The sequence below is a fragment of the Phyllobates terribilis genome, unplaced genomic scaffold, assembly GCF_046119375.1.
Source record: "Phyllobates terribilis strain yellow unplaced genomic scaffold, ASM4611937v1 Scaffold_11__3_contigs__length_659146591, whole genome shotgun sequence".
In the NCBI taxonomy this organism is placed as follows: Eukaryota; Metazoa; Chordata; class Amphibia; order Anura; family Dendrobatidae; genus Phyllobates; species Phyllobates terribilis.
The window spans coordinates 343,389,091-343,413,698 of record NW_027362771.1 but is presented as its reverse complement, the minus strand read 5'-3'; the positions used below and the strand labels follow the sequence as shown (position 1 = coordinate 343,413,698).

At 43.1% G+C, this 24,608-nt stretch overlaps 1 protein-coding gene across 2 annotated transcripts in view; it reads right to left on the bottom strand.

The window, feature by feature from the left end:
• EDC3 (enhancer of mRNA decapping 3) overlaps positions 1-22,746 on the bottom strand; it is a 44,278-nt gene extending 21,532 nt beyond the window's left edge. Inside the window, exons 1-3 of one of the 2 annotated variants that reach the window (XM_073650792.1) lie at positions 22,658-22,746; positions 19,965-20,160; positions 18,515-18,600 (exon numbers count right to left, since the gene is read on the bottom strand). In XM_073650792.1, the coding sequence (XP_073506893.1) occupies positions 18,515-18,600; positions 19,965-20,128 (250 nt within the window). In that variant the 5' untranslated portion in view covers positions 20,129-20,160; positions 22,658-22,746. Of the gene's footprint in view, positions 1-18,313; positions 18,601-19,964; positions 20,161-22,657 lie in introns of both variants that reach the window. The other variant, XM_073650791.1, reaches the window with a different exon arrangement.
• Positions 22,747-24,608: the final 1,862 nt, after the last annotated feature.

Genomic DNA, 24,608 nt, shown 5'->3' with positions numbered 1-24,608 from the left:
GAAATAGGTCTTCAATGAATCCCTGAAGAAATAGCAAAAACAAACATTGCCTTCTCTCCCTCATGAAGGGTGCGTGCAAGGATTTGCTCATTTGCAGTAGTCGGAAACTATATCAAAGCCTGAAATGCCCTGGAAAATCACTTATCTAGCGTTTGATAAGAGTTTAAAACAAAACTTCAAAAATCACTTCACGCAGAAATAAAAAGTAACTGATATATAGTGTTATTAATGTAAAGGAACCGAGTCACCTCACCCTGCAGACACTCAAGGGATTAGGAAACTTGTATGCAATACAATATAGGGTCTTATGAGCAAAAACAAAATAATTTTGGAAGGGAACAGCCTAGAATATAGAGGTTGGAAGAAGGTAAAATAAAGTCATCAGCTGAGGAAGTCCAAAGTCTCAAGGCTCACTTCTCAAGCATGCTTTTCTACTGTTATGTTAATAGTGACTTTATTTTAACAATATTCAATGACCAGACAGAGCCACATGAATGGGATCTGCCTAAGGAGAGATGGAGGGAAACCCATTAACATTTAACTGCAAAGAATGTAGGTATTCCTAATCACTTTCAAGCTCATTGTCCAGGTTCAAAGCCTAGGTATAATAGTCTGGATTTTGGGGAGCAGGATCATGAGTCTTCCTTCCCTCTTCTGGGTGACGGTAAGGAAGGGTGCTGAAAGTGACACCAGAAACAAAGATCACAGCATGTCAGCTCTTCATCAGTGCATTCTCCAGCGACTCCAGAAGGATGGGGGGGGGGGGGAGTGATACTGATTAATCATAAGGAAAAAGTTCCTGTAAGTGCATGTGCTCTCCAATGGTCACACTTAGGGGGCACTTTTGTTCCACTAATGAGGGCTGAGATTATGTGCAGTTGCACAATTTATCACTGACGTTGCTTAATCTACCCATGTCTCGACTCCATGATTCAGATGCTTACCAGCACTTGTACAATAGATCATTTTGGATATTACATAACGCATGCATGATACGTGAAGAGGTGGCATGTATGAACTCTGTACAATTTAATTTTTAGTAGGTGTTGTGCATCTCAAACTATGCTTTGGTCAGACTTTTAGCTGCACACCTTTTTTCTTTTGCCTCTTTTTTTATTTTTATACTAAATGTCTCACTTTGATGCAAAATTGCATTAAGGCAATAGTGAATGGTAAATAAATACCCATTGCCACTTTTAAAATGTCAACATTCAGAAAGTACATAAGAACTGGGGTAGTACCCTAATAAAACTTGAAAAAGATGTAGTTACTTACTGGTAACGGGATTTCTCAGAGCCCATGACGGCACCACGGAGAGAGGGGATCCGCCCTTCAAGGACAGGAAACCTACAGATAAAAGGGTGGTACCTCTCTCCCACATCAGTTGTTTACAGAGAATGAGAGGACCACCAGGTTAGTAACACAAAATTTTACATTTTAAGAAATTGACAGAAACACCACGTGGCTACAACAGGTAACTAATAAGTGTGTGCACCCACACGTGAAGGGAGGGAATGTACGGGTGCCGTCATGGGCTCTGAGAAATCCCGTTACTGGTAAGTAATTACGTCTTTCTCATTCCCCCCCATGACGGCACCACGGAAAGAATTACAGAGAAGTGACTCATTTGTGGGGGGGGGGGTATAGGGCACAGCTTCCAGAACCCTTCTCCCGAAAGTAAGATCTGAAGAAGAGGTTAAGTCTAGCCGGTAGTGATTGAAGAAGGTAGAGGGGGAAGACCAGGTTGCCGCTCTACATATCTGCTCTATTGTAGCACAGGCCTTCTCCGCCCAAGAGGCTGCCACCGCTCGTTGAGTGGGCCTTCAGTTTCTCCGGGGCAGCTTCTCCGCGTGAGGAGCACGATAGTATGATGGCATCCCTTATCCACCTGGCCAGAGTGCCCTTGGAAGCTTTGTTCCCCTTACGAGGGCTCTGAAAGCAAACAAAGAGAGAACTAGCCTCCCTACACTCGTGTTGCCTCTAGGTAACGGATTAGGCACCTTCTGACATCTAGGGTATGCAAGGCTCTCTCTTTCGTGTTCCTAGGGTTGGGGCAGAAAGAAGAGAGGGTGATTTCCTGGGACCTGTGAAATCTTGACGCCACTTTTGGCAGGTAGGCAGGGTCAGTTCTCAGAGTAACCCTATCCTCCAAGATTTGTGTGAAGGGAGGGCCTGCCGATAGGGCCTGAATATCACTAACCCTACGTGCAGATGTGAGAGCTACCAAGAGTGCTGTTTTGAGGGATAGAATTTTTATGGACGCTTCTGACAGATGTTCAAAAGGGGACTTCGTTAAAGCTGAAAGGACCAAGTTTAAATCCCAAGGTGTAGTATTTCGGGAGGGGATGAGTCGGGATCTGGATGATGCCTTAATGGACCTAGATACCCATCTATCCCTAGCCAGATCAAAACTGTAGAGGGCTTCCAGGGCCGCAACTTGAACTTTTAAGGTACTTGTGGCCAGATCCTGTTCCAAACCCCTCTGTAAAAATTCCAGGATAGCTGTCAATGGAACCTCCCCTCCCAGCCTGGAACCTGAGACTGAAAGGAATTTCTTCCAGGCTTTCCAGTAAAGTTTGGTGGTCACTGGTTTCCTACTTTGAAGTAGTGTGGTGATAAGATTTGGGGAGAAACCTTTGTCCTTCAGAAGAGCCCTCTCAAATTCCAGGCTGTCAAGTGTAAGTTTGATGCCCGAGGATGGAGAACCGGACCCTGAGAAAGAAGGTCCGGAAGCACCCATGGGTCGGAGATTGATAACATCCTCAGCCAAGAAAACCAAAACCCTCTTTGGCCAAAAGGGGGCTACCAAGATTACTCTCGCTTTCTCTTCCCTGATTTTCCTCAGAACAGCTGGAGTCAGGGCGGTCGGAGGAAAAGCGCAAGCTAGAGGGTAACTCCATAGGATCATGAAGGCATCCAAAGCTATGGGGTTTACGGAGCAGAAAGAGTGTGTTTTCTTGATCCGACTGTTGGCGAGCAGATCTATGGAGGGACGTCCCCACATTCATACAATCGGACGAAAAACTGACTGATTTAACTCTCAGTCGCCCTGCTTTAACTGTGTCCGACTCAGGAAGTCTGCGGTGCGATTTTCTATCCCTTTTATGTGTAGGGCTGATAGGGATTGTAAGTTTTCCTCGGCTAAGCGAAAGATGACCTCTGTTGCCTGCATCAGGGAATGAGACCGTGTACCCCCCTGGTGGTTCAGGTACGCCACTACTACTCGGCTGTCTGAGAAGACCCTCACGTGGTGGCCTTGTAGTGTGTGCATGAATTCCCAGAGTGCCCACTCTACTGCTAAAAGCTCCTTCATGTTTGGGGAAGCTAGACGTTCTGTCCAGACCCCCTGAGCTACAAGGTTGTTGAGGTGAGCCCCACCGCCCCCAGGACTTGCATCTGTGGTCAGGATTTGAGGTGTAGGGATTGTCCATCTTCCTCTACCACTCTAGGGAAAGTGTGGTTTCTGCAGATAGCATTAGCTGCCCTTCTAAATGCCCTTTTAGGGATTTTTCTGTGTCTAGGATTTCCCACTGTATGACCCTGGTGTGTATTTGGGCCCATTGGACGGCCGGGAAACATGCTGTCAGGGAGCCTAGAAGGGACATGGCTTTCCGTAGGGACATAGATGGGTGGGACTTTGCCCGCAATATTTGGTCTATGATTTTGTGAATTTTCCCTGTGGGGAGACGACACTCTTGTCTTTTTGAATCCAGCACTATGCCTAGGTATTCCTGTATCTGGCATGGTTCTGTTTTGGATTTTTCCAGATTCAAAAGCCATCCCAAGTGTGTCAAAGAATCCATGACCTTTTCCAGATGGGTTTTGCAGTTTAGGAAGGAACTGCCTATTACCAGAAAGTCGTCCAGATATGGGACGACTAGGGTGTTCTGTTCCCTTAGATCAGTGATTTTCAACCTTTTTTGAGCAGCGGCACACTTTTTATACTTAGAAAATCCTGGGGCACACCAACCAAAATAGCACAAAATGACACTAAAACAGTCATATTATACATATAGTTAATAATATAGATTCTAAATTTATTTTACTCACTCAGTGTGAAACCTGGGCCTGTTTCGATAAACACAAAAGGGATATCCTGGCAGGAATGGTGGAAAGACACACACGAAGCTCTTCCTCAACAGTTCTCAGTTTCTCCCTGTTTAGTTTTTATCGCAGTCAAGCTTGAGAAGCCCAGCTCACATAGATATGTGGTTGAAAATGGGAGCAATGTCAAAATAGCTTTGTTGGCCAGAATGGGGAACTCCTTGGCAACAGATAACCAAAAACTGTCCAAAGGAAGATCAGCAAACTTTAGCTTTAAACCGCGATCTTGCTTCAGTTCAACGAGTTCCTCTTGCTTCTTTAAAGTCATGTCCTTTCCAGCAACGGATAATGAGCTGCATGGGTCCCTAACCCAGTCAAGGCATTCTGTGAAGGCTGAAGAGAAATAGAACGATAACTTCTCCTCAAGAGTTTTCAAATGTCTGCCAATCGCTTCGCACATTGCAGCAGTATTGTCATCATGCAGTTTCTCGGTGAGTGGGAACATCTGAAGGTTGCCACCCTGCACATGTTGTTGTTGCCAGAGCTGCACCTTTAAACGGAATCCGTTCATTTGATCAGTGCTTGTAAGCAGGTTTTCATTTCGACCTTGCATCCGTATGTTTAGTTCATTCAGATATTGAAATATATCAGCCAGGTATGCCAGCTTTGCAAACCACTCATCACTTGCAAGCAGCTTTGAATAATCGGACCTCTCGTTTGTAAGAAATATTTTAAGTTCCTCTCGCAACTCATACACACGGGCCAGCACTTTGCCGCGTGACAGCCACCTGACCTCCGTGTGGAGCAATAAGATTTTATGTTCCGCTCCCATTTCTGTACAAAGACGCAAATAAGCGACATCTCAAAGGTCGTGTTTTCACAAAGTTCACTATGCGCACAACATCATCCAACACAGGAGCTAGATCTGCTGGTAAGGTCTTTGCAACGAGGGCCTCACGGTGCAAGAAACAGTGGGAAGCAAGAACATCTGGGTTTCTTTCTTTAACCCTACTTACAAAGCCTTTGATGCGCCCGACCATGGCTGCGGCTCCATCAGTGCAGACACCTGTGCAGTTTTCCCATGTAAGTCCACTTTTATCAAGATATTCCGATGTGACTTGGAATATTGCCTCTCCTGTTGATTTTTCTGTCAGTGCCTTGCAAAATAGGAAGTTTTCTCTAATGGCTTCACCATCCACAAAACGCACATTGGCCAACAACTGACAATGTCCACTGATATCCGTCGACTCAAATTTCTTACTGATGCGCACCTTTTCCAAAACAACTGTTTCAATGTCCGCAGACAAGTCATCAATCCGTCTGGCAATTGTGTTATCAGAGAGAGGCACTTTAGCTATCTCTTTAGCTGCTTCAGGGCAAAGCATCTCATTTACAATAGCTTTACAAGCTGGTAGTATTAATGTTTCTGCCACAGTGTGGGACTTTTTTGATTTAGCTATGAGTTCAGCAACAAGGTAGCTAGCTTTGAGGGCTCTCTCATTTACCTTTGTGCTTTTTCTCAAAAAAGTTGCCCCTTTCTCATTGTTTGTACGTAAGCGTACAAAATACTCCATCGGTTTATTTTGAACGGAAGGGTGTTTCGTTTGGAGATGGCGTTTCAGTTTGCTTGGCACCATAGCGCTATTGGAAAGCTTCTCACCACACACCAAGCACAGTGGTGTTGGTGCTGTCGCATCCCCAGTGGAAGTAAATCCAAATGAAAGATAGCTTTCACTGTATTGCCTTGAGCTCACCGTCTTGTCTTTTTTCTTTTGCTGAACTCTCATACTAGGGCCTTCATTTGGGTTAGAATTGTGTCCAGGGTCCTGTTCGGCATTTGCCTTTTCCATTCTCAAATACTTCTCCATCACTGCTGAGATAGTGTGCGCAGCCACACACTAAAATAGAAGAGTATTACATTATCTGCCACACTTAAAGGACCTCTGCTAGGCATATTTCATTCCTGAGGGCTTAAAAAGCAGCTCTCGTGGTGACAAGAAGCTGATTTAAACCCCCCCCAAGAGTGAACTTCGCGAGAGCTGTATGTGTGTGATAATAACTTATATTACTACGGTCTGCATTTCCTGCTTGAATAGACACTAGTGACGTAGCACTCAGCTTTCTCTATAAGTAGAATAGAGCCGGCTGCCAAGTGCTACGCCACTAGTCAATTCAAGCAGGACATGACTGCTGAAGAACGGTACTAATATCATTTATTATTCCATACATACAACTCTCACGGAGTTCACTCTTGGGGTTTTAAATCAGCTTCTTACCACCACAAGAGCTACTTTTTTAGCCCTCAAGAGTGAAATATGCCTGGCAGAGGTCCTTTCAATAAATTATTTATTTTAAAAAAGTGAAATAAAAAAGGATAACCCCCTCATATATTCAATCCCATGTAACCTCATAAATACAGTCCCACGTATATGAGCACATGATTATCAGCATCATATACTGTGGTGATGTGCACTGTACAGCGCCACAGTATATGGTGCTGATTATTATGTGGCTCATATACTGCAATATAAAAGGGGTACAATGAGAAGTACTATGGCCATGAGGCCAGAGTACAAGTGCCAGCTCATATACTCAGCATATGAGCTGGTACTTGTAGTACTCCAGCCTCATGACTATAGTATTTCTCATTTTACATTTCTCATTGTTATATGCAGTATACTGCTGGAGTACTAAAAGTACCAGCTCATATGCTGAGTATTCTGCCAACAGTTCATATACTCAGGCAAAAGCTTATATAGTCAGCATTATTGGCGGGCATTACCTTGGCGGCGGGCAAATGCGAGAGTCACTCCGCTCTCAGGATGACGCGCCGGCCTCGGTGACGTCATTAAGTCGCGCGAGGTTCAAAGCTTGCGCATGTGTTATTGTACACGTCTCCTACATTGTAAGAAGGCGTGACTGTACATCGAGCGCATTGCCGGGAAACAAAACACAGGGGGCACCATAGTTTGGGGAACTTTCCCCGCGGCACATCCGACCGTGTGTCGCGGCACACTAGTGTGCCGCGGAACACTGGTTGAAAATCACTGCACTAGATGAACCATCACCTCTGCAATAACTTTGGTGAAAACCCTTGGAGCTATGGCGATGCTGAATGGGAGGGCCGTATATTGATAGTGTTTGACCACTCCACCTATGGGAACTGCTACTCTGAGGAACTTCTGGTAATCTTTGTGCAGCGGGACGTGATAAGCGTCTTTTAAATCCAGGACGGCCATGAAACAATCGGGAAACCGCATTTTACTGATGATTTTATTGTTTCCATTTTGAAGGCTTCCACCTTCAAAAGTCTGTTCAGCTTTTTTAGGTTTACAATCGTCCTGTAAGTCCTATCTGTTTTTTTTCTTAGGAATAAACGAGAATAGAAGCCCTTGCCTTCCTTCCCGCACGGGACCTCCTGAAGGACAGCCTTCCTTACCAATCCCCGGATTTCCTGCTCCAAGGCCAGCTGCTCCTCATTTGATGACCTTTTGGGGATTACGACAAAGTTTGGCTGAGGAAATGTGAGGAACTGGAGTTTCAGGCCCAATTGTATTAGGCTCAGAATCCATGAGTTGTTGGATATTAATTCCCAGGTCGGGAGAAAGCCCGATAGCCTTCCCCCCACCCGGGGAAAATCCACATTGGGAGGGCTTTCTGCTATCGTTGGGGGGGGGGGGGGGGGGGGGGTTTGTTAAATAGGTACCCTTTGGTCTTCCTTCTCCTGTCTTCCCACCTATCCTGCTCTTTAGGGGGTTTTCTACGGATGAATCTTTTGCTCCGAAAAGGTTTTCTGTAAGCAGTGTAAAACAGGGTAGGGAACCGCTTCTTATTGTCCCCTGCTTTTTCTAAGATGTCATCAAGGGTGGGCCCAAATAGAAATTCACCCTCACAGGGGATAGAGCACATTCGCAATTTAGTCTGTAGATACCCGGGCCAACATTTGAGCCAGAGGGCTCGTCTGGCCGCGTTAGCGAGCCCTGTCGCCCTAGCTCCTAATCTGACGGAGTCCGTCGAGGCGTCCGCTAGGAAGGCCGCTGCTCCTTTCATTACCGGGATGATTTCTAGAATTTTGTCTCTACATTTTTTCTGCCGCAGTTGTGTTTCAAGCTGGTCTAGCCAGACCATTAATGACCTGGCCATACATGTGGCAGCTACCGCAGGTTTTAACTCACCCCCCATCAAGAGAATGCCAAGAGTGTGCAAAGCAGTCATCAAAGCAAAAGGTGGCTACTTTGAAGAACCTAGAATATAAGACATATTTTCAGTTGTTTCACACTTTTTTTTGTTAAGTATATAATTCCACATGTGTTAATTCATAGTTTTGATGCCTTCAGTGTGAATGTACAATTTTCATAGTCATGAAAATACAGAAAAATCTTTAAATGAGAAGGTGTGTCCAAACTTTTGGTCTGTACTGTATATATCTCCCCATTTAATTATTTTCCCCTAGACAGCGTGCCAGATATTCAAGACCCAATTTCGTGGCGTCCCCAGCTGTCTTTTAAGCCACTGGAAGTCCCTCCCATAGTGCCTGCGGTGATCCAGTGCCCCCTCCTCCCCTGCACCTGCGGGGGGACGCTCGCGCAGACTGGTTTCCCAGTCATGCATTTCGGCGCCGCAACATCAGGAGGCGCTCCCGCATACGCGGCAGACCCGGAAGTTCATCAGAAAGCCGCAGGGCAGCGCCGCGCTTCCACCTGCCACAACCAGGGGGGGTCCAGCATAACACCTCGGCGGGCCCCGACAGGCCCCCAACTCTTCGTCTGGACCCCCCTCGCACACCCTAAAGGCCACTGACCCCAGCGGTGGCGCATCAGGGCACCGCACCAGTCGAGGCAGGGAACCACCTGGCATCCCATGAAGATCATCTTCAGGCACCCCGCAGGTATGCCTCCTTCCAGAACTGTAGGATCCCGTCAAGGACAGGAAACCAACTGATGCGGGAGAGGTACCGCCCTTTTATCTGTAGGTTTCCTGTCCTTGAAGGGCAGATCCCCTCTCTCCGTGGTGCTGTCATGGGGGAAGGAGAAATAAAGTTATGACAAATGTGCTAATTCTTGTGAGAATTAAGGATTAAAATTGCAATTCAGCATTTATTTACATCCTTAGCCACAGTTATGTGCACAGTGGATGTAATAAAATACTTACAGACTGCTGTTTTCTCCATTTCCAACGACGTTCCAAACCTCTACACACAACAGCAGTGATGACTAACCGGCTCTCAGAGTGTTTGAGAAAGTGACTTCCAGTCCACACCAATGTAAACCTATGAGACTTGCATCAAGGCTCCAACAGAATTAATTTAAGAAAGCAACTTCCAGTCCACACAAGAGAAGATGCGAGATCCACCTGATCAGAACTGCGGTCACATGGTGTATAAAAGGACCGGAGCAGTGATTCATAAGTATTTTAATGCATCCACTGGGCACACATTAACTGTGGCTAAGAGAGGAAATAATAAAGATAAAGCCAAGCTTGGCCAATAGGACCAATATAATTAACATTTATTATTACCTACTCACATAGCACTCCCATGGATATTTTAAATTAAAAGTGTGTATATGTCTATGATGGTCTGAATTGCAGTGATGTCACTGAGAAGAGGACCAGAACTATGCTGGATCCCAGAGAAGGCGGTGGTGGGTTAGTATATTAAAACTCTCACACTACACACCAGAGAAACAATATTCGTGGCAGTGCGTCTTTAAAAATATTTTTTTTCTGGTTTCAGAAATCGTTTCTTCCCCAGCTACAGTTCTTAAAAAAAAAAAAAAAAAAGTTCTTTACTCCCCGTCCTTGGGTCCAGCATTTATTCTCCAAAGCTGCTCCTTGTGTGTAACTCTCTGCACATGATGACCGTGCAGAAGCCAATAAATGAGCCGGAGTTTAAAGCACAAACCGCTTAGAGATGCTTAGCTCACCGATTGGCTGCAGTGCTGTCAATGTGAGGTCAGTGCTGCTCCTGCTGTCTGTTATCTGCTTTTTTTGTTTGTTTCTTTTTTTACAGCAAGCTACAGACAGTGGAGAAGGGTTTACCGAAACTGGAAAACCCTTTTAACCATTTAATTATATAGAACTATACAAGCTTGCTTTTTCTGTGAAAAACTGCAGCTTTTCAGGCATAATTTTGGGGAACCTGTTTGCTTTTATTGACACACTATTTTTATGAATTTTGATGTAAATCCACTTAATTTTAGGCAAGGAAATTCCCACAGTGATCAAAAAACAATGCACATCACAAAAGTCAAGTATCGATCGATGCTGGCAAGAACTAGAGCACTGCTGTTTCTGGTCGGTCTACATTCTTTGACTTGCATACATCCTGCTATACCTTTAGTCTGCATTTATTCAGCATGTAGGATTAATATAAAACAGATGCAATTGCCTGACCAGTATACCATTTATGCAGTGTACCTACCGTACTCAAATTTGCTGTTTACTAACTGGCTGCAAAGTTTTCATCTGTAGACCCAATTGAGACAGCCATATTGCAGTGACCATTTGCTGTTCAATTTTTAGAAACAGCAGTATTTTTAGGTCTTATTCACATGATGGTGTCCGATTTTCCGTGAAAACCTATTGATAAAAACTATGGCACACTGAAGGATTTTGTGTGCCATCGATTTAGAGCCCGATGCATTTGAATGTCCATTGGATCAGAAAAGGATATTACTTTTTTTTCAGAACTGGATAGAACACTGACCGACAGTTCCACAAAAAAAAAAAAAAAAGCACAGATGTGTCGCCCCATTGACTTGTATGATTGCATATGGACTAAAAAAAAATAATTCTTGTGAGAATAAGCCCTTAAATCAGATATCAACAATTTAATAAAGTCTATCATTATCTTATGTTTATGGTTTTTACCTGGATTTGGTAGGTAATCATAGGACACACTACAAATGGGTACATAAAATCCAGTACACCGCCATGCAATCGCCATATACAGACACTGGTAAGTAAACTTGTCAACACAACCGTACATGTTACTGACTTTAAACGAGGCACTGTCATAAGACGCGATCTGAAGGTGCTGATCTTCAAAATCAAGGCTGATAAAGTATATGGGGTCGATTGAACTAAGTGTTTGTTTTCTGGTATAAAGTTGCAACAATTTTGCAGCGTGGAGATGCAAACATTTTGTAACTTTTTGGCATTTTCATGCCAGTTTCAAGCAGCTCTGCCAAAATGGTTGGAGCTGGGGAGAAGCCGGGTTGGGAAACAGCATGGCTATGCACAGCCATCAAACATGTCAATGTTTCTTAAGTCAGAAATATTACTCCAGTCCCTGAATGGAGTAATATTTTTGGCGAGGCACAAACCACTGATAAGACGCTCCAAATTCATTAAAGGGGTTTTCCCCATGAACAAAGCTAAGTTTAATCAATACATCTTGGAATAATAATAATTTCCACAATTGTATGAGTTTAAAAAGAAATAAAATAAAATTGTTCCTGTGCTGAGATAATCTCATGAACGTGCCCCTGCTGTTTAGAGTCTAATGGCTGTGTCTGACCGTACAGGAACATGGTTTGATCATACCACATCTCCTGGGCAGGGGAAGAAGCTTTATAAAAAAAAAAAAAAAAAAAAAAGGAAGAATATACAGACATTACAGCAGGGGATCCAAGTCCATTCTTTCTGTGAGGTAAAACATTTCCCTGCCTGATGTTAAAAAATGTTTTACCTCAAATAATTATTTGCGACACCGTGCTGTAATGTCTGCAGGGCCGTGGAGTCTGAGTCGTGGACTCGGTGTCCATTTTGGTGGAGTCAGAATAAAATGGACCGACTCCAACTCTTAAAATATATACTAAATTGAGTACAGTAATTCAATGCAGTTTGTGGGGAATATTTTTTTCATAAGAATTTGTGAAAGTTCGGAAATGTCCTATAAATGTCTGTCCTATTCCTGATCTAAGGGTCTAGACTTTTAGCTGAGATGAATCTGTGCTGCAGTAAATTTATCACTTAAACATGAGCCGTGTATAATCTTTTGCTTCCTCCCTGCCCAGGAGCTGTGCTATGATCAGACCATGTCCCTGTAAAGTCAGACACAGTCATTACACAGTACACAGCAGGGGCACATGTATAAGATTATCTTAGCACAGGAAGTTGTTTTTTTTTTTTTTTTTTTTTAAACATCCAATTGTAGAAATTATTATTAGTCCATGATTGATTGGTTAAAATGAACTTGGTTAGTGGGACAACCCTTTTAAGTGGTGAGTGTCACTTAATGAATTTGGCACATCTTATTCCTGCACGCCTCTCATTAAGACTGGTGTACAGGCTAGTCTTAAAATTAGTTCTTAGGCCCTGATTTGTTAAGTGTAAGCAACAATAACTTAGTCACAAAGAAGGTGGAACAAGCAAACAGAGTGGGGATGGTGAGTGCCAAACTGTGTGGCCCTTAAAAAATAAAATCAACTATCTTCTGTTGCATTACTCATTACAGAGTTACAAAATGAGTCTGAAGTGCACACGCAAGAATGGAGCACCGGAAGCTTAATCAAATCTGGAAGTCTGGTAGATTGGTGGGTGCCTTGAGACCACCACCCACTGAAATATATGTTCAAAAAAGAAAGGGGAAAAAAAAAAAAAAAAAAGGGGGGGGGGGGGGTACAGATGTACACACTGTACAGATCGAGTGACAGCAAAAAGAGGAGGAGATTTTTCCAGCGATGTTAAAGAGAAAAATTTGGTTTTTTTTAGGATCTTATGGGAATGTGGCAGGTGGTAGCTTTTGGCTCGTATCTTCAGGACTGTTTTAAAGTGATTTAAATTAAGAAAACTGATTTTTATCATCGCTGGAAAAATCTCCTTTTTGCAGCACTGAAATATATAGTGCCTTCTTAAAGCACCACCCTTCCTTTTCTTGCTGTTTTTTTCTTTTATTTCACCGCCGGAGTTCAGTAACTAATAGTAATATGTGGATGCTGGGTGAGCCAGATGTCACTTTTCAATGCAAGTTTATGAGAGCCAGAATGAGGCCCTCAGACTTACATTGAGAGCTTGTGATTGTTAACTATGACTTCGCTGCAGTCACATGATGGCGGCGTGGGACCGGAGCAGGGAACACTAGATGGCAGCTGGTAAGTATAATTATAGGGTTAGGGAACTTACATTATGGATACCACTCCAGCGGTGACAAAAAAAAATAAATAAATATGCTGGAGTAGGGCTTTAAAAATGTATTGGCAGAGGAAAAGTTATATAATCGGGCAGACGGTCTAGGTTAGGCCTATTATTTGCAGTGAAGAGTAATACTAATGCAACATACAAAAGACATTTTAGGAAATGCTCTTAACTTTTTGAAAATATTCAGGGGAAGACTCTTTCCGAGTCCAGCACCACTGTGCCCCTCTTCCATAGAAATGTCCATGGACAAAGTTTGATAGGCTTGGTATCGAAGGGCCTAAAATAGTCTACATGAACTCATTCCTATTCTACACTTTTGGGATGAACTAGAAAAGGCAACTGTGAGGGAGACCTTCTCCTCACACAACATCTGTGCCTGAACGCACAAACGCTATTTTGTTTGCATGGTAGAAATTTATATGGACACTCTGTTGAGTGTATTTCAAAAATAAGCCCAACACCATATTACCATTCATAGTTTTGGTATGGGATTTCCTGCAAGCTCATAAAGGTGTGAAGATAAGGTGTGGACATACTTTAGATCAAATAGTCTAGCAGGTCACCATAGAAGCTTCTTTTTATTTTATATACGCTGGAAGAAGACATTAGGGATTAAGGTGGGCACCTATATAATCCAATACGGACAACTGAAATAGACTCCTCTCCACCACGGATAGGTACTACAATGGGTTGTCTAGCAGCACAAAATTAGTCTTGGTATACTCAATTTTTGCCAAGAAGTATTTAAAACCTTTTCCTCAGCTGTATGGGAAAAACATGGTGTGAACCTAGCCTTAACATGTCAAATATAATTACCGCCGGTACGGATTACATGTAGTAAAATACGAGTCAGCCTTACTTCCGGCCACGTCTCAATTAAATTGCCACAAAGTCAGCACTTTATACGATTCTATTGGGAAAGAACAACAACAACACCAACACACAGCAGTCCTGGTTAGTCTTGGCTACCACTGGCTGGCTTTCTTTCTTGTGCTATAACTTTGTGGACGTAATAATATCCTATAGGGTTGGCTGAGGGTACGCAGCAGCAGAAAGCTGGAGTGATTATTAACACTTTGCCAACTCAGAGACCACCAGTCTAATAGAAAATGAGAGTGTCAGAGGATCAATAAAAAGTTAGAATTACACAATGGTCTACAACAGATATAAAAACATTTTATATATTTGACCAAAAATCACATATCAATATGAATAAACCCTCAAGAAGATCATATTGGCAGTCATGACCTCCCTCTGCTGTGACCCAGTGAACTACCTTGGTGGAGCAGTTCAGCACCATTAATAAAGATTTATACTACTAGGCTTCTTGACTTAAAGCACGTATCTCTCATATATCCAAGACAATATATTGTTAACTGCACAACTTATAGATAAGGTCAAGGTGAAAAGAATATTGGAAAGTTGTCAGAAGGCAAAGGAAAGAAACAGTCAAAGAAAGTTCCATATTCAGAGTGTGATAGCACCATTGTTCACCTTTGTTCCCATAGTGTTAAGCTGAACTCTAGCACCAGGCTTTTTCTTGTTGCAGAGGGAATAAAGCACATGAAATCACTGTGCTTTTGTTAAACAAAAAGGGACATAAAACTCCCTAGAACATAATTTATCTATTCCAAACACTACCGTTTGGGCAATTTACCTAAGCAACCATTTCCTAATTCCTCCCCACAGAATGTCCGAGGCTTTTGGGGGGCGCTGCCATAAAGGAATAGGGAGAAGACAAATGAAAAACAAAATTATTTACCGGTAATGGGATTTTCCAGACCCCATGACAACACCACGCGGGAAGGGGAATCAGCCCATCAAGAACAGGAACCTACTGAATAAAAAGGGTGGATCCTGTCCCCCACATTAGTTGAGTTACAGAGAATGAGTGGACCTCCAAGACAGTTATATGTACATACCATCATCACCAGACCATAAGCTACAACACCATCTGAACTATACACCTAAAACTATTAGTGCACACCAATACCAGTGGGGTGGGGGAATATAAGGGTGCTATCATAGGCTCTGTAAAATCCCATTACTGGTAAGTAATTTTGTCCTTTCCTTTCCACGCCCCCCATGACCGCATCACACGAGAGATTTACAGATAAAACAAACCCACCCTAGGGAGGGACCACCACTTATAGAACCCATCTCCTAAAGAATAGGTCAGCAGAAGAAGTTCAGATCAAGCCTATAGTGCTTAAAGAAAGTTGAAGGAGAGGCACATGTTGCCACTATACCTATCTGGTCGATAGATAGCCCCTTATCTGCCCAGGAAGTTGTGACAGCTTGAGTAGAATGAGCTTTTCTGCTCTCTGGAACTGAACTACCACTAGAAGAGTAGGCTAACCTAATGGCTTCCCTAATCCATCTAGCTAGGGCACCCCTCAATACTTTTAGGCCTTTCCTAGAGCCCTGGAAGGAAACAAAACAACAACTGTCTCTGAATCCATTGTGTTGTTACTGACATGTAATTTAATAAAAACCTCTTAATGTCCAGGATGTGAATTTTTTCCTCATTTGGGTTCTTAGGATTAATGCAAAAGGAGGGAAGAATAATCTCCTGACTCCTATGAAATTTCACGGCTACTTTTGGAAGGAATGCTGGATCCCACCAAGGACAATATCTGCAAGGAGTTTGTATGGGTTTCCTCCAGGTACTCCATTTCCCTTCCACACTCCAAAAACATACTGAAGGGGAATCTTTATTGTAAGCATCAATGGGGACAGTTCCAATAAGGACTGTAAAGCACTGTGGAATTAATGCGCTATAAAAGTGAGTAAAATAAAAATAAGATCTGGTCTTAGAATAACCCCATCTTCCAAAGTCTGTGTAAATGGGGCATTAACTGACAAAGCCTAGATATCACTGACTATGGGTTGAAGTAAGCGCTACCAAAATCAGTCAGGTAAGATTTTTAATAGATAAGACATCAATCGGTTCAAAGTGGGTGTTGGTTAATGCCTACAGCACCAGGTTCAGATCCCAAGGTGGAATCTTTGGACTAGGAATTGGCCTTGACCTATCACATGCTTTAATAAATCTAGTTATCCATCCCCAGGTCACCGTTATACAATACCCCTAAGGACAACCCAGGACGACGCAGAGACGGCCAGCATTAACATGGAATCTTGTGTCCGAACGCCAGCGCGAGTCCCCAGTGGACATACAGCGGCGCCTCCAGGACCCGACACAAGCGCTACACACAAAGCCTTTCTTCCAGGCAACCGGGCCAAGCCTTTATCTTATGTCCTAATCTTCAGCTATAGTTTCTCTTCAAGGACAAGTCTTTCAAAATGGACTGCATAGTTAGGTAATTTTTATATGGGCAATTTAAAGTACTAATAGTACCCATCTATCACAGCTGGGTCTTCACTAACTAGACTCCACATATGGCAAACCCTGATGTGTACCCCAATCAGCCATAACATTATAGGTAACTGAAGGAGACGGATTATCTTGTGACAATTGCACTTGGCAAAGGGTGAAATATATTGGGCAGCAAGTAAACAGTCAGTTCTTGAAGTTCATGATTTGGAAATGAGAAAAGTGGACTAACATAAGGATCTGAGTGACTGACAGGGGCAAAGTTATGATGGAGATGCTCCATCTCGCAGAAGGCAGGTCTTGCGAGAGGTTTCTTGTATGCACTGGTTTTCATCACCAAAAACAATCCAAGGAAAGACAACCAGTAAACTAGTGACAATGTGATGGGTGCCCATTGCTCCCTCATGGGCATAGGGAGCAAAGGCTAGCCAATATGGTCTAATTTTACAGAACAGCTACTGTGGTAAAAATAGCTCAAAAAGCTAATGGTGGCTATGATGGCAACCATACAAGACCGCTAAAGTCTTTGTGCCAAGATACCATATGCCACCTTAAGAAGTCTTTTTGAGGCAATGCAACAAAGACTCAAAACAGTTTTAAGGGCAAAAGGGGAACCTGCACAAAATCGGAGACTGTAAGCCCAAATTTACACTTCAAACTGACCAGTCTCCACAGGAATGGAGCAAAAATAAAAATCAAGCATGCATTCTATAGAATGCTCTTCCACCAGCTCTGGGCAATCCAACACTGCCAATCAACATATGAAGGGACGTCATGCTAAATATGGGAGTGGTATAGTGCAAAGGGGCCACACCAATGGAGTACTGGACATCCTAGTTTGCATATTGTAATAAAGCCTTTGTGGTGGACAAAGGAGGAAAGGGTTTAAAAACTAAAACAATTTATTATTTTTCCATCCCCTATAAAAGAGTAAATTGGGCTGAAAGACTCCCCTTACTGGTAGGGCTGATCTATGTATATCCAGTTACAATTTTCAAGTATACGGCCTGGGCTGGCTCAGTGAAAGATTTTCAGATCTAACTTAGATAGTTTCTAAAGGCATATGCTAGTGCACCAATAACTGTTATTTGATGTATATTTTAAAGTAATGCAATATCAATTCCCTGCAGTTTTAAGGATCTCAGCTTGCAGTCATATAATATTAAGTACTGTGAAGGCACCTAAGTGTTTAAGTTGCACAATGTAAGAAGCCGAGCAGGTCAAAACAGATATTTAGGCACTGAAGCTAAAAGGTGAAGGCTGTGAATGAATGAATGAGAGGAACAGATACAGAAACACTATATGAAATAAAATTGTATACAATTTTCCAATATATTTTTTTACCGACAATAATATGACTAAAATGATAATTTGGTACTTTTAAAGGAGAACTTCCACCATGGAACCACTTTAGAAAATGTGGTTATTATGAACGATCTAGCCTAGAACTTAATTAGGAGTAAGGGGATCCTACAGTACATTATATCTGGTTAAAAAGCTAATTTCAATAATCAGAGCAATACAATATTGTTCTTTCATGTCAAAAAGTTGTAGAAAATAAATATGGACAGAAGACTGAACCTAACCGGATCACGTGAAATGATGAGGGCAAAAAAAAAAAAAAAACATATCAAGAAATATGACAGACCATGAAATACAAAAAGCAGAAAGAGAAAACGTAAGGGGAGTTTTGGTGAACCGATATTAATCTACAATTAATGTCCTTCTTAAATACAAAAATATATCCACTCATGGTTAAATGACATTGTTCCTATTTATGTCAGTACTCACATGAGTTGTGCCTACGGCGAAAATTCTTAGGCGGGTTAAGGCCGTCAGTGTGTCTGTCCACATAACTTTTTGAGCAGGGTTGTGGGGAAGTGCCTACAGAATCATTGCTCCTCGCATCTGATCTGCGAGGGATGTTCTGTGCATTACTTGTCTCTACTGGCCTTTGCTTTGCTGTACCATTTATGTAGTCTGTATTCATACCCATTGTGTTCTCAGGTAGGTCATTTGTCTGCCGTTTGATATCTACAGGTATCTCCAAAATCTTCAGCTCTACAATGTCCCCTGCCCTAGATAAAAAAAAAAAACAGAACTCATTATTAAACATGTACACATAAATGGGTTAGGATTCCCACATCATTGCCTCTGTTGTGCCTTGAAACCTTTTCCAGCCATCACAACATTCCAGCTACATTGTGGTTTATATTTTTATGTAATATGCATCTCAATATCTTATACTATACTTGATACAGTTTGGGATATGTGCCCACGATGTGTTCAGACCTGCGGCCCAGACGCTGCGGAAGAGCCGCCGGCGGCTTCTACTCATCTATGCAAATGAGCTCCACCATTTTTTTTTATTCACATGCGGACTTTCTTCATATAGGTTAGGTCTATGGGGAAAGCCCGCATGCGGACCCGCCGCAGAAATTGACTTGCTGCGGTCTGGAAAGACATGCCGCATGTCAGTTTCTGCGGGTGAGCAGCAGACGCATAGTGGACATGGGATTTCTAGAAATCCCATCCACTATGTTGTAACATCTGGACGCTGCATAAATACGCAGCATCAAACCCGCAGCGGATCCGGATCATGGGCACACAGACAAAATATCACACTTCACAATACATGCTGTAGCAGTCAGGGACCATAGGTTAGTGGAAACTGAATACACTTGGACTAATGAGCTCTCTCACTCTATAGATAGATAGATTCATAAAAGGCTCATTTTAACATCAAGATTATACAGCTATTCCGACAAGTATTTTTAAAGCAAGTACACCAACCTTATTAGGTCTGACAGATCCATTTAAGAATGCATACAGTTGCGATTGGGAAAGATGTTGACAGATCTGCTTTAAAGGGATTGTTCAGTGCCACTCACTTTAGCAACTGGAGATTAACAGTGAATGGCATATACATAAAAATATTTAAAGGGGTTGTCCACTACTTTTTATTATCCCCCTAATGTATTCCCCCAGGGCCCATAAGGGATTTTGTAAATACCTTGCGTTGCAGTTACTGCCTGTGAGCGGCGCTATCACAGGCATCATGTGACCCCCGGCTGCAGAAGGCTCTGACATAAGCTGATGTCACGTCAAGTTCCTGCTGCAGCCGGGGGTGACTCACTTCTGCATTCCTCGGTGGATGCTGGGCTGTGGGAGGGATTACCCCATGCGCCACACCCGGCATCCACCACACGCTTTCCCTCTCCTCATTCATTGTGAAAGCGCGCAGTGGATGCTGGGTGTGACGCGATAAAGGCAAGCATGGTAATGGAAAATATCCACTGCATGCACAAATTAAATGCCTCCATGCTGCACTATTACCACACAGTGAGCTTACCCGCCAATATACAGCCGCCTTACTGCTCACATACACTAACAAGTACTGTCACCAAAGGCAGAAGCTTAGGAGAAAGAGGTGTCAACTAACCTGAATGTAACCTCTGGAACGAGGCACTTAACTCCATTATGGAAGGGCTGTGTGAGTGATATTGTCTGATTGCGCTGATCAACAGCAGATACAAGGCCTTGGTACACTCCAAGGATGTCTCCACAATTTATGGATACAATGCTCCCCAGCCAATCTCCTGCCATTGTGTAGGCTTAAATTATCCAAAGTGCTTTTCCTGGAAGAGAAAAAGTATATAAGTCCATAAAAAAAGGTGTCAGTGCACAATATCACACCATGTAAAGGCTAAGAGGTCACATTTGACCTTTTACCACACCTGACGAGAGTCCTTATACTATGTTCCCCCACACAGGCTTTTATGGCATTAGAATTACTGAAGCAAGTACATTATTGTACCACAATGTAGGTAAATAGTCATCGTCACCATTTCTCAGTAATATTTGCTTATGAGACAATATTAATATTCTACAAATTTTATTTTTTTAAACAAGAAAATACACGTTTTCATGTTCATCCTCCCCACACCGGGAGCCAGCGAGTAAATAAAATGTATAGCATCACAAAAAGACAATTACTGTACATATAAGTAATCGACTGATAACTGCTTCCTGTGATTTACATATTTAAACCAATCTCCGGATTAAAGGTCCATTGTTCCTCCTGCTAAAGTGGCTACAGAACTCAAGAGAAGAATGATTAGAGTGCTATTTACATGTGAGAGTAGATCTTTTTATTCACTTCTATGGGACAGTGCGGGGAGAAAAGGGTGGAGGCCATAGTTCATAGTTGTCTTCTCATAAGAGGAGATGGCGTGGTGGGTATATTCATAAGGGAGGATGGTGTGGGGGTTATATTTCTTAAGAGGCAACAGTGTGGTCATCATAGTACATAAGGGGTGATAGTATTGAGGTCATGTAGCTTATGAGTGACAGAGTGGGAGTCTTTTTGTGCAGTCAATGCAGAAAGGGACAATTATTTAGAAGCAGAGTACAAGGCTCATTTAGCGTACAGATGAGCGCATATTATGAATCAGGGGCACTATAATGACAATGTTATTTTTAAGTGTCGGGATCAGCATAAGATAGCAGATTGTAAGTCCTGTGAAAGAATACCCTGGTGACAGGACCAGAAGAAGTAGTAAAGGATGAGAACATCGACAATCAGAGAAGATGTCACCTATAATGTACCTGGATCAAAGGGTGAATTTACACTGGCCAATTGTAGCCTAAAACCCCTTAATTGTTTAATATCTTGAACAGGCAGACTGACCACATTATCATGTGCACCGAATGATCATTAACATGATGATCTTTCTGTGCACATAGAACAGCACTGTCCTCAGAATCACATGTCCTGTTTACACAAGACGATGTCCTGCTGAGAATGAATCCTAGGGCTCACTCACATAACTCGGACCAATGTTATTTTATGGGGCAGTGCTGCCCATTGTGTTTCCTGGTGCCGCAGCATGCCGTGTGTCATCCGGGAATCGGATGACACACACACACACACTCATCCTAGTCTATGGGTGCGTGTAAAACAACGGTCTGCCACCCGAGTACAGTCCAACATCTGTAGACTCAGACAGTGGAGAAATTACGTTCAGCCTTAGGCCTCTTTCACATGTCTGCTATTTAAATGTCTTTTTTCCCCAGCAGCATAGATGACAAGGGCCAATGCAAATATATGGGTCCTTGAAAAACACGTAAAGCACACGGATGGCATCTGTGTTTAACATTGCAAAGTGTAGGAGAAGCTTGGCAATTTCTTTCTTATCCATACCGGACAAACACTGTTGGTAAAAACGTACACAGAGGACACACTGATGGAAAACACGGATGACATCGGTATTGGTTTAAACGAATGTGTGATAGAGGCCTAAGTATAAGGCCAAACGGTGCAAGGGCTGCAGCTCTGCCCACCCGCATGAGGGCAATGGCTGCATAATTATGAAACCAAATAATAGGCAACTAACCTTTGCAGAATCTCAGCCATGTGCGGCCATCTGCACTCTTAGCCTCTGTTCACATGTATACTCCATTAGGGGTGCAGGAGATCACAATTAACCATAATTATGGATTGGTTGCATGAATAAAAACAGTGGTGCTCAATGCCTATAAGGTGACCTGTTGGATTTCTATATTGTACCTAACAGAACAGCGCAGCATGCAGAGATGTCTGGTATTCCTTAGGGGAACGTGCAACGAAGCCTCCAACGCAATGATGAACAAAGCCTTTAGATTAGGAGATACCTGTGCGCGGGATGATTAGGCCACCATGACAATTCCCACAAGTATCGACTGTGGCTGCTTTCCAAGGCACAAGAATGGAACTGAGAATTACAAGGATTCTCTACTCTGGGCTTAGGAGAGTGATGTGATCCCTATGGACGGCAAACAGGAGGCTGTAGGCATTGTACAGTTTTATCTTCTTGGGAAAAGTACATTATGTGACAAACAGGAGAACCGCGATCTACACCCACCACGCAGTGTGTGAACACAGCTCATCCATATATATATATCGCTCCCCACAGGGCGGGAAGTTTGCACCCACACGTGGGTAAAACAGCGGCTCACACGGCACAACCTCTCCGCATTACCGAGTGCTGTAGGGAGGATTGAAAGCGCCGCATGTAAACACCGGGAAGAACAGGCCGGTACCGGCAAACAGCGCGGGCTACAAGTATAACACACCGAGAGATGCTGCACACTTACCACCTTCCTCTACACAGAAGTCTCCACATAAGCTTCCGTTTCCGGTCGCCCGCTACGTGACGTCACTGCCGGTTTTGTAAAGCACGTGGACTGTTGTTATGGAAACGAGGGGTCACGCGGCTCCTCTGCCTGTAGTTACCTGGCGTCGCTCGGTGTAGGGGCAGAGTAGCGGCGCTTTATGCTCGTGTGTGCGGTGTCCCCGCTTCCTGCCGGTCACATGACCATAATGGCCTCCTGTGGTTGTTTTCTGGAAAAACCTCATGAGGGAGATTCTTATTTATCATTTTTGCTCATTCATTTTTTTTTTATCTTGCGTCCTTCCAAGAGCTATTACTTTATTTCCCTCAACATAGCCATTTAAGAGTTTGCTTTTTTTTTGCAGGCCGAAATTTTTTTTAGACCATAAAATGTACTGAAAAACGGGAAACAAATCCAATTGGACATGAAATGGTTAAAAAAAAGTCAAATTCACCATTGTTTTTCGGTTCTGTTTTTACTGTACTTAACAAAAATGTGAAACAACTGAAAATATGTCTTATATTCTAGGTTCTTCAAAGTAGCCACCTTTTGCTTTGATGGCTGCTTTGCACACTCTTGGCATTCTCTTGATGAGCTTCAAGAGGTAGTCACCGGAAATGGTTTTCACTTCACAGTGTGCTCTGTCAGGTTTAATAAGTGGGATTTCTTGCCTTATAAATGGGGTTGGGACCATCAGTTGTGTTGTGCAGAAGTCTGGTGCATACACAGCTGATAGTCCTACTGAATAGACTGTTAGAATTTGTATTATGGCAAGAAAAAATCAGCTAAGTAAAGAAAAACAAGTGGCCATCATTACTTTAAGAAATGAAGGTCAGTCAGTGCGAAAAATTGGGCAAACTTTGAAAGTGTCCCCAAGTGCAGTTGCAAAAACCATCAAGCGCTACAAAGAAACTGGCTCACATGAGGACCGCCCAAGGAAAGGAAGACCAAGAGTCACCTCTGCTTCTGAGGATAAGTTTATGCGAGTCACCATCCTCAGAAATCGCAGGTTAACAGCAGCTCAGATTAGAGACCAGGTCAATGCCACACAGAGTTCTAGCAGCAGACACATCTCTTCAACAACTGTTAAGAGGAGACTTTGTGCAGCAGGCCTTCATGGTAAAATAGCTGCTAGGAAACCACTGCTAAGGACAGGCAACAAGCAGAAGAGACTTGTTTGGGCTAAAAAACACAAGGAATGGACATTAGACCAGTGGAAATCTGTGCTTTGGTCTGATGAGTCCAAATTTGAGATCTTTGGTTCCAACCACCGTGTCTTTGTGCGATGCAGAAAAGGTGAACGGATGGACTCTACATGCCTGGTTCCCACCGTGAAGCATGGAGGAGGAGGTGTGATGGTGTGGGGGTGCTTTGCTGGTGACACTATTGGGGATTTATTCAAAATTGAAGGCATACTGAACCAGCATGCCTACCACTGCATCTTGCAGCGGCATGCTGTTCCATCCGGTTTGCGTTTAGTTGGACCATCATTTATTTTTCAACAGGACAATGACCCCAAACACACCTCCAGGCTGTGTAAGGGCTATTTGACCAAGAAGGAGAGTGATGGGGTGCTACGCCAGATGACCTGGCCTCCACAGTCACCAGACCTGAACCCAATCGAGATGGTTTGGGGTGAGCTGGACCGCAGAGTGAAGGCAAAAGGGCCAACAAGTGCTAAGCATCTCTGGGAACTCCTTCAAGATTGTTGGAAGACCATTTCCAGTGACTACCGCTTGAAGCTCATCAAGCGAATGCCAAGAGTGTGCAAAGCAGTCATCAAAGCAAAAGGTGGCTACTTTGAAGAACCTAGAATATAAGACATATTTTCAGTTGTTTCACACTTTTTTGTTAAGTATATAATTCCACATGTGTTAATTCATAGTTTTGATGCCTTCAGTGTGAATGTACAATTGTCATAGTCATGAAAATA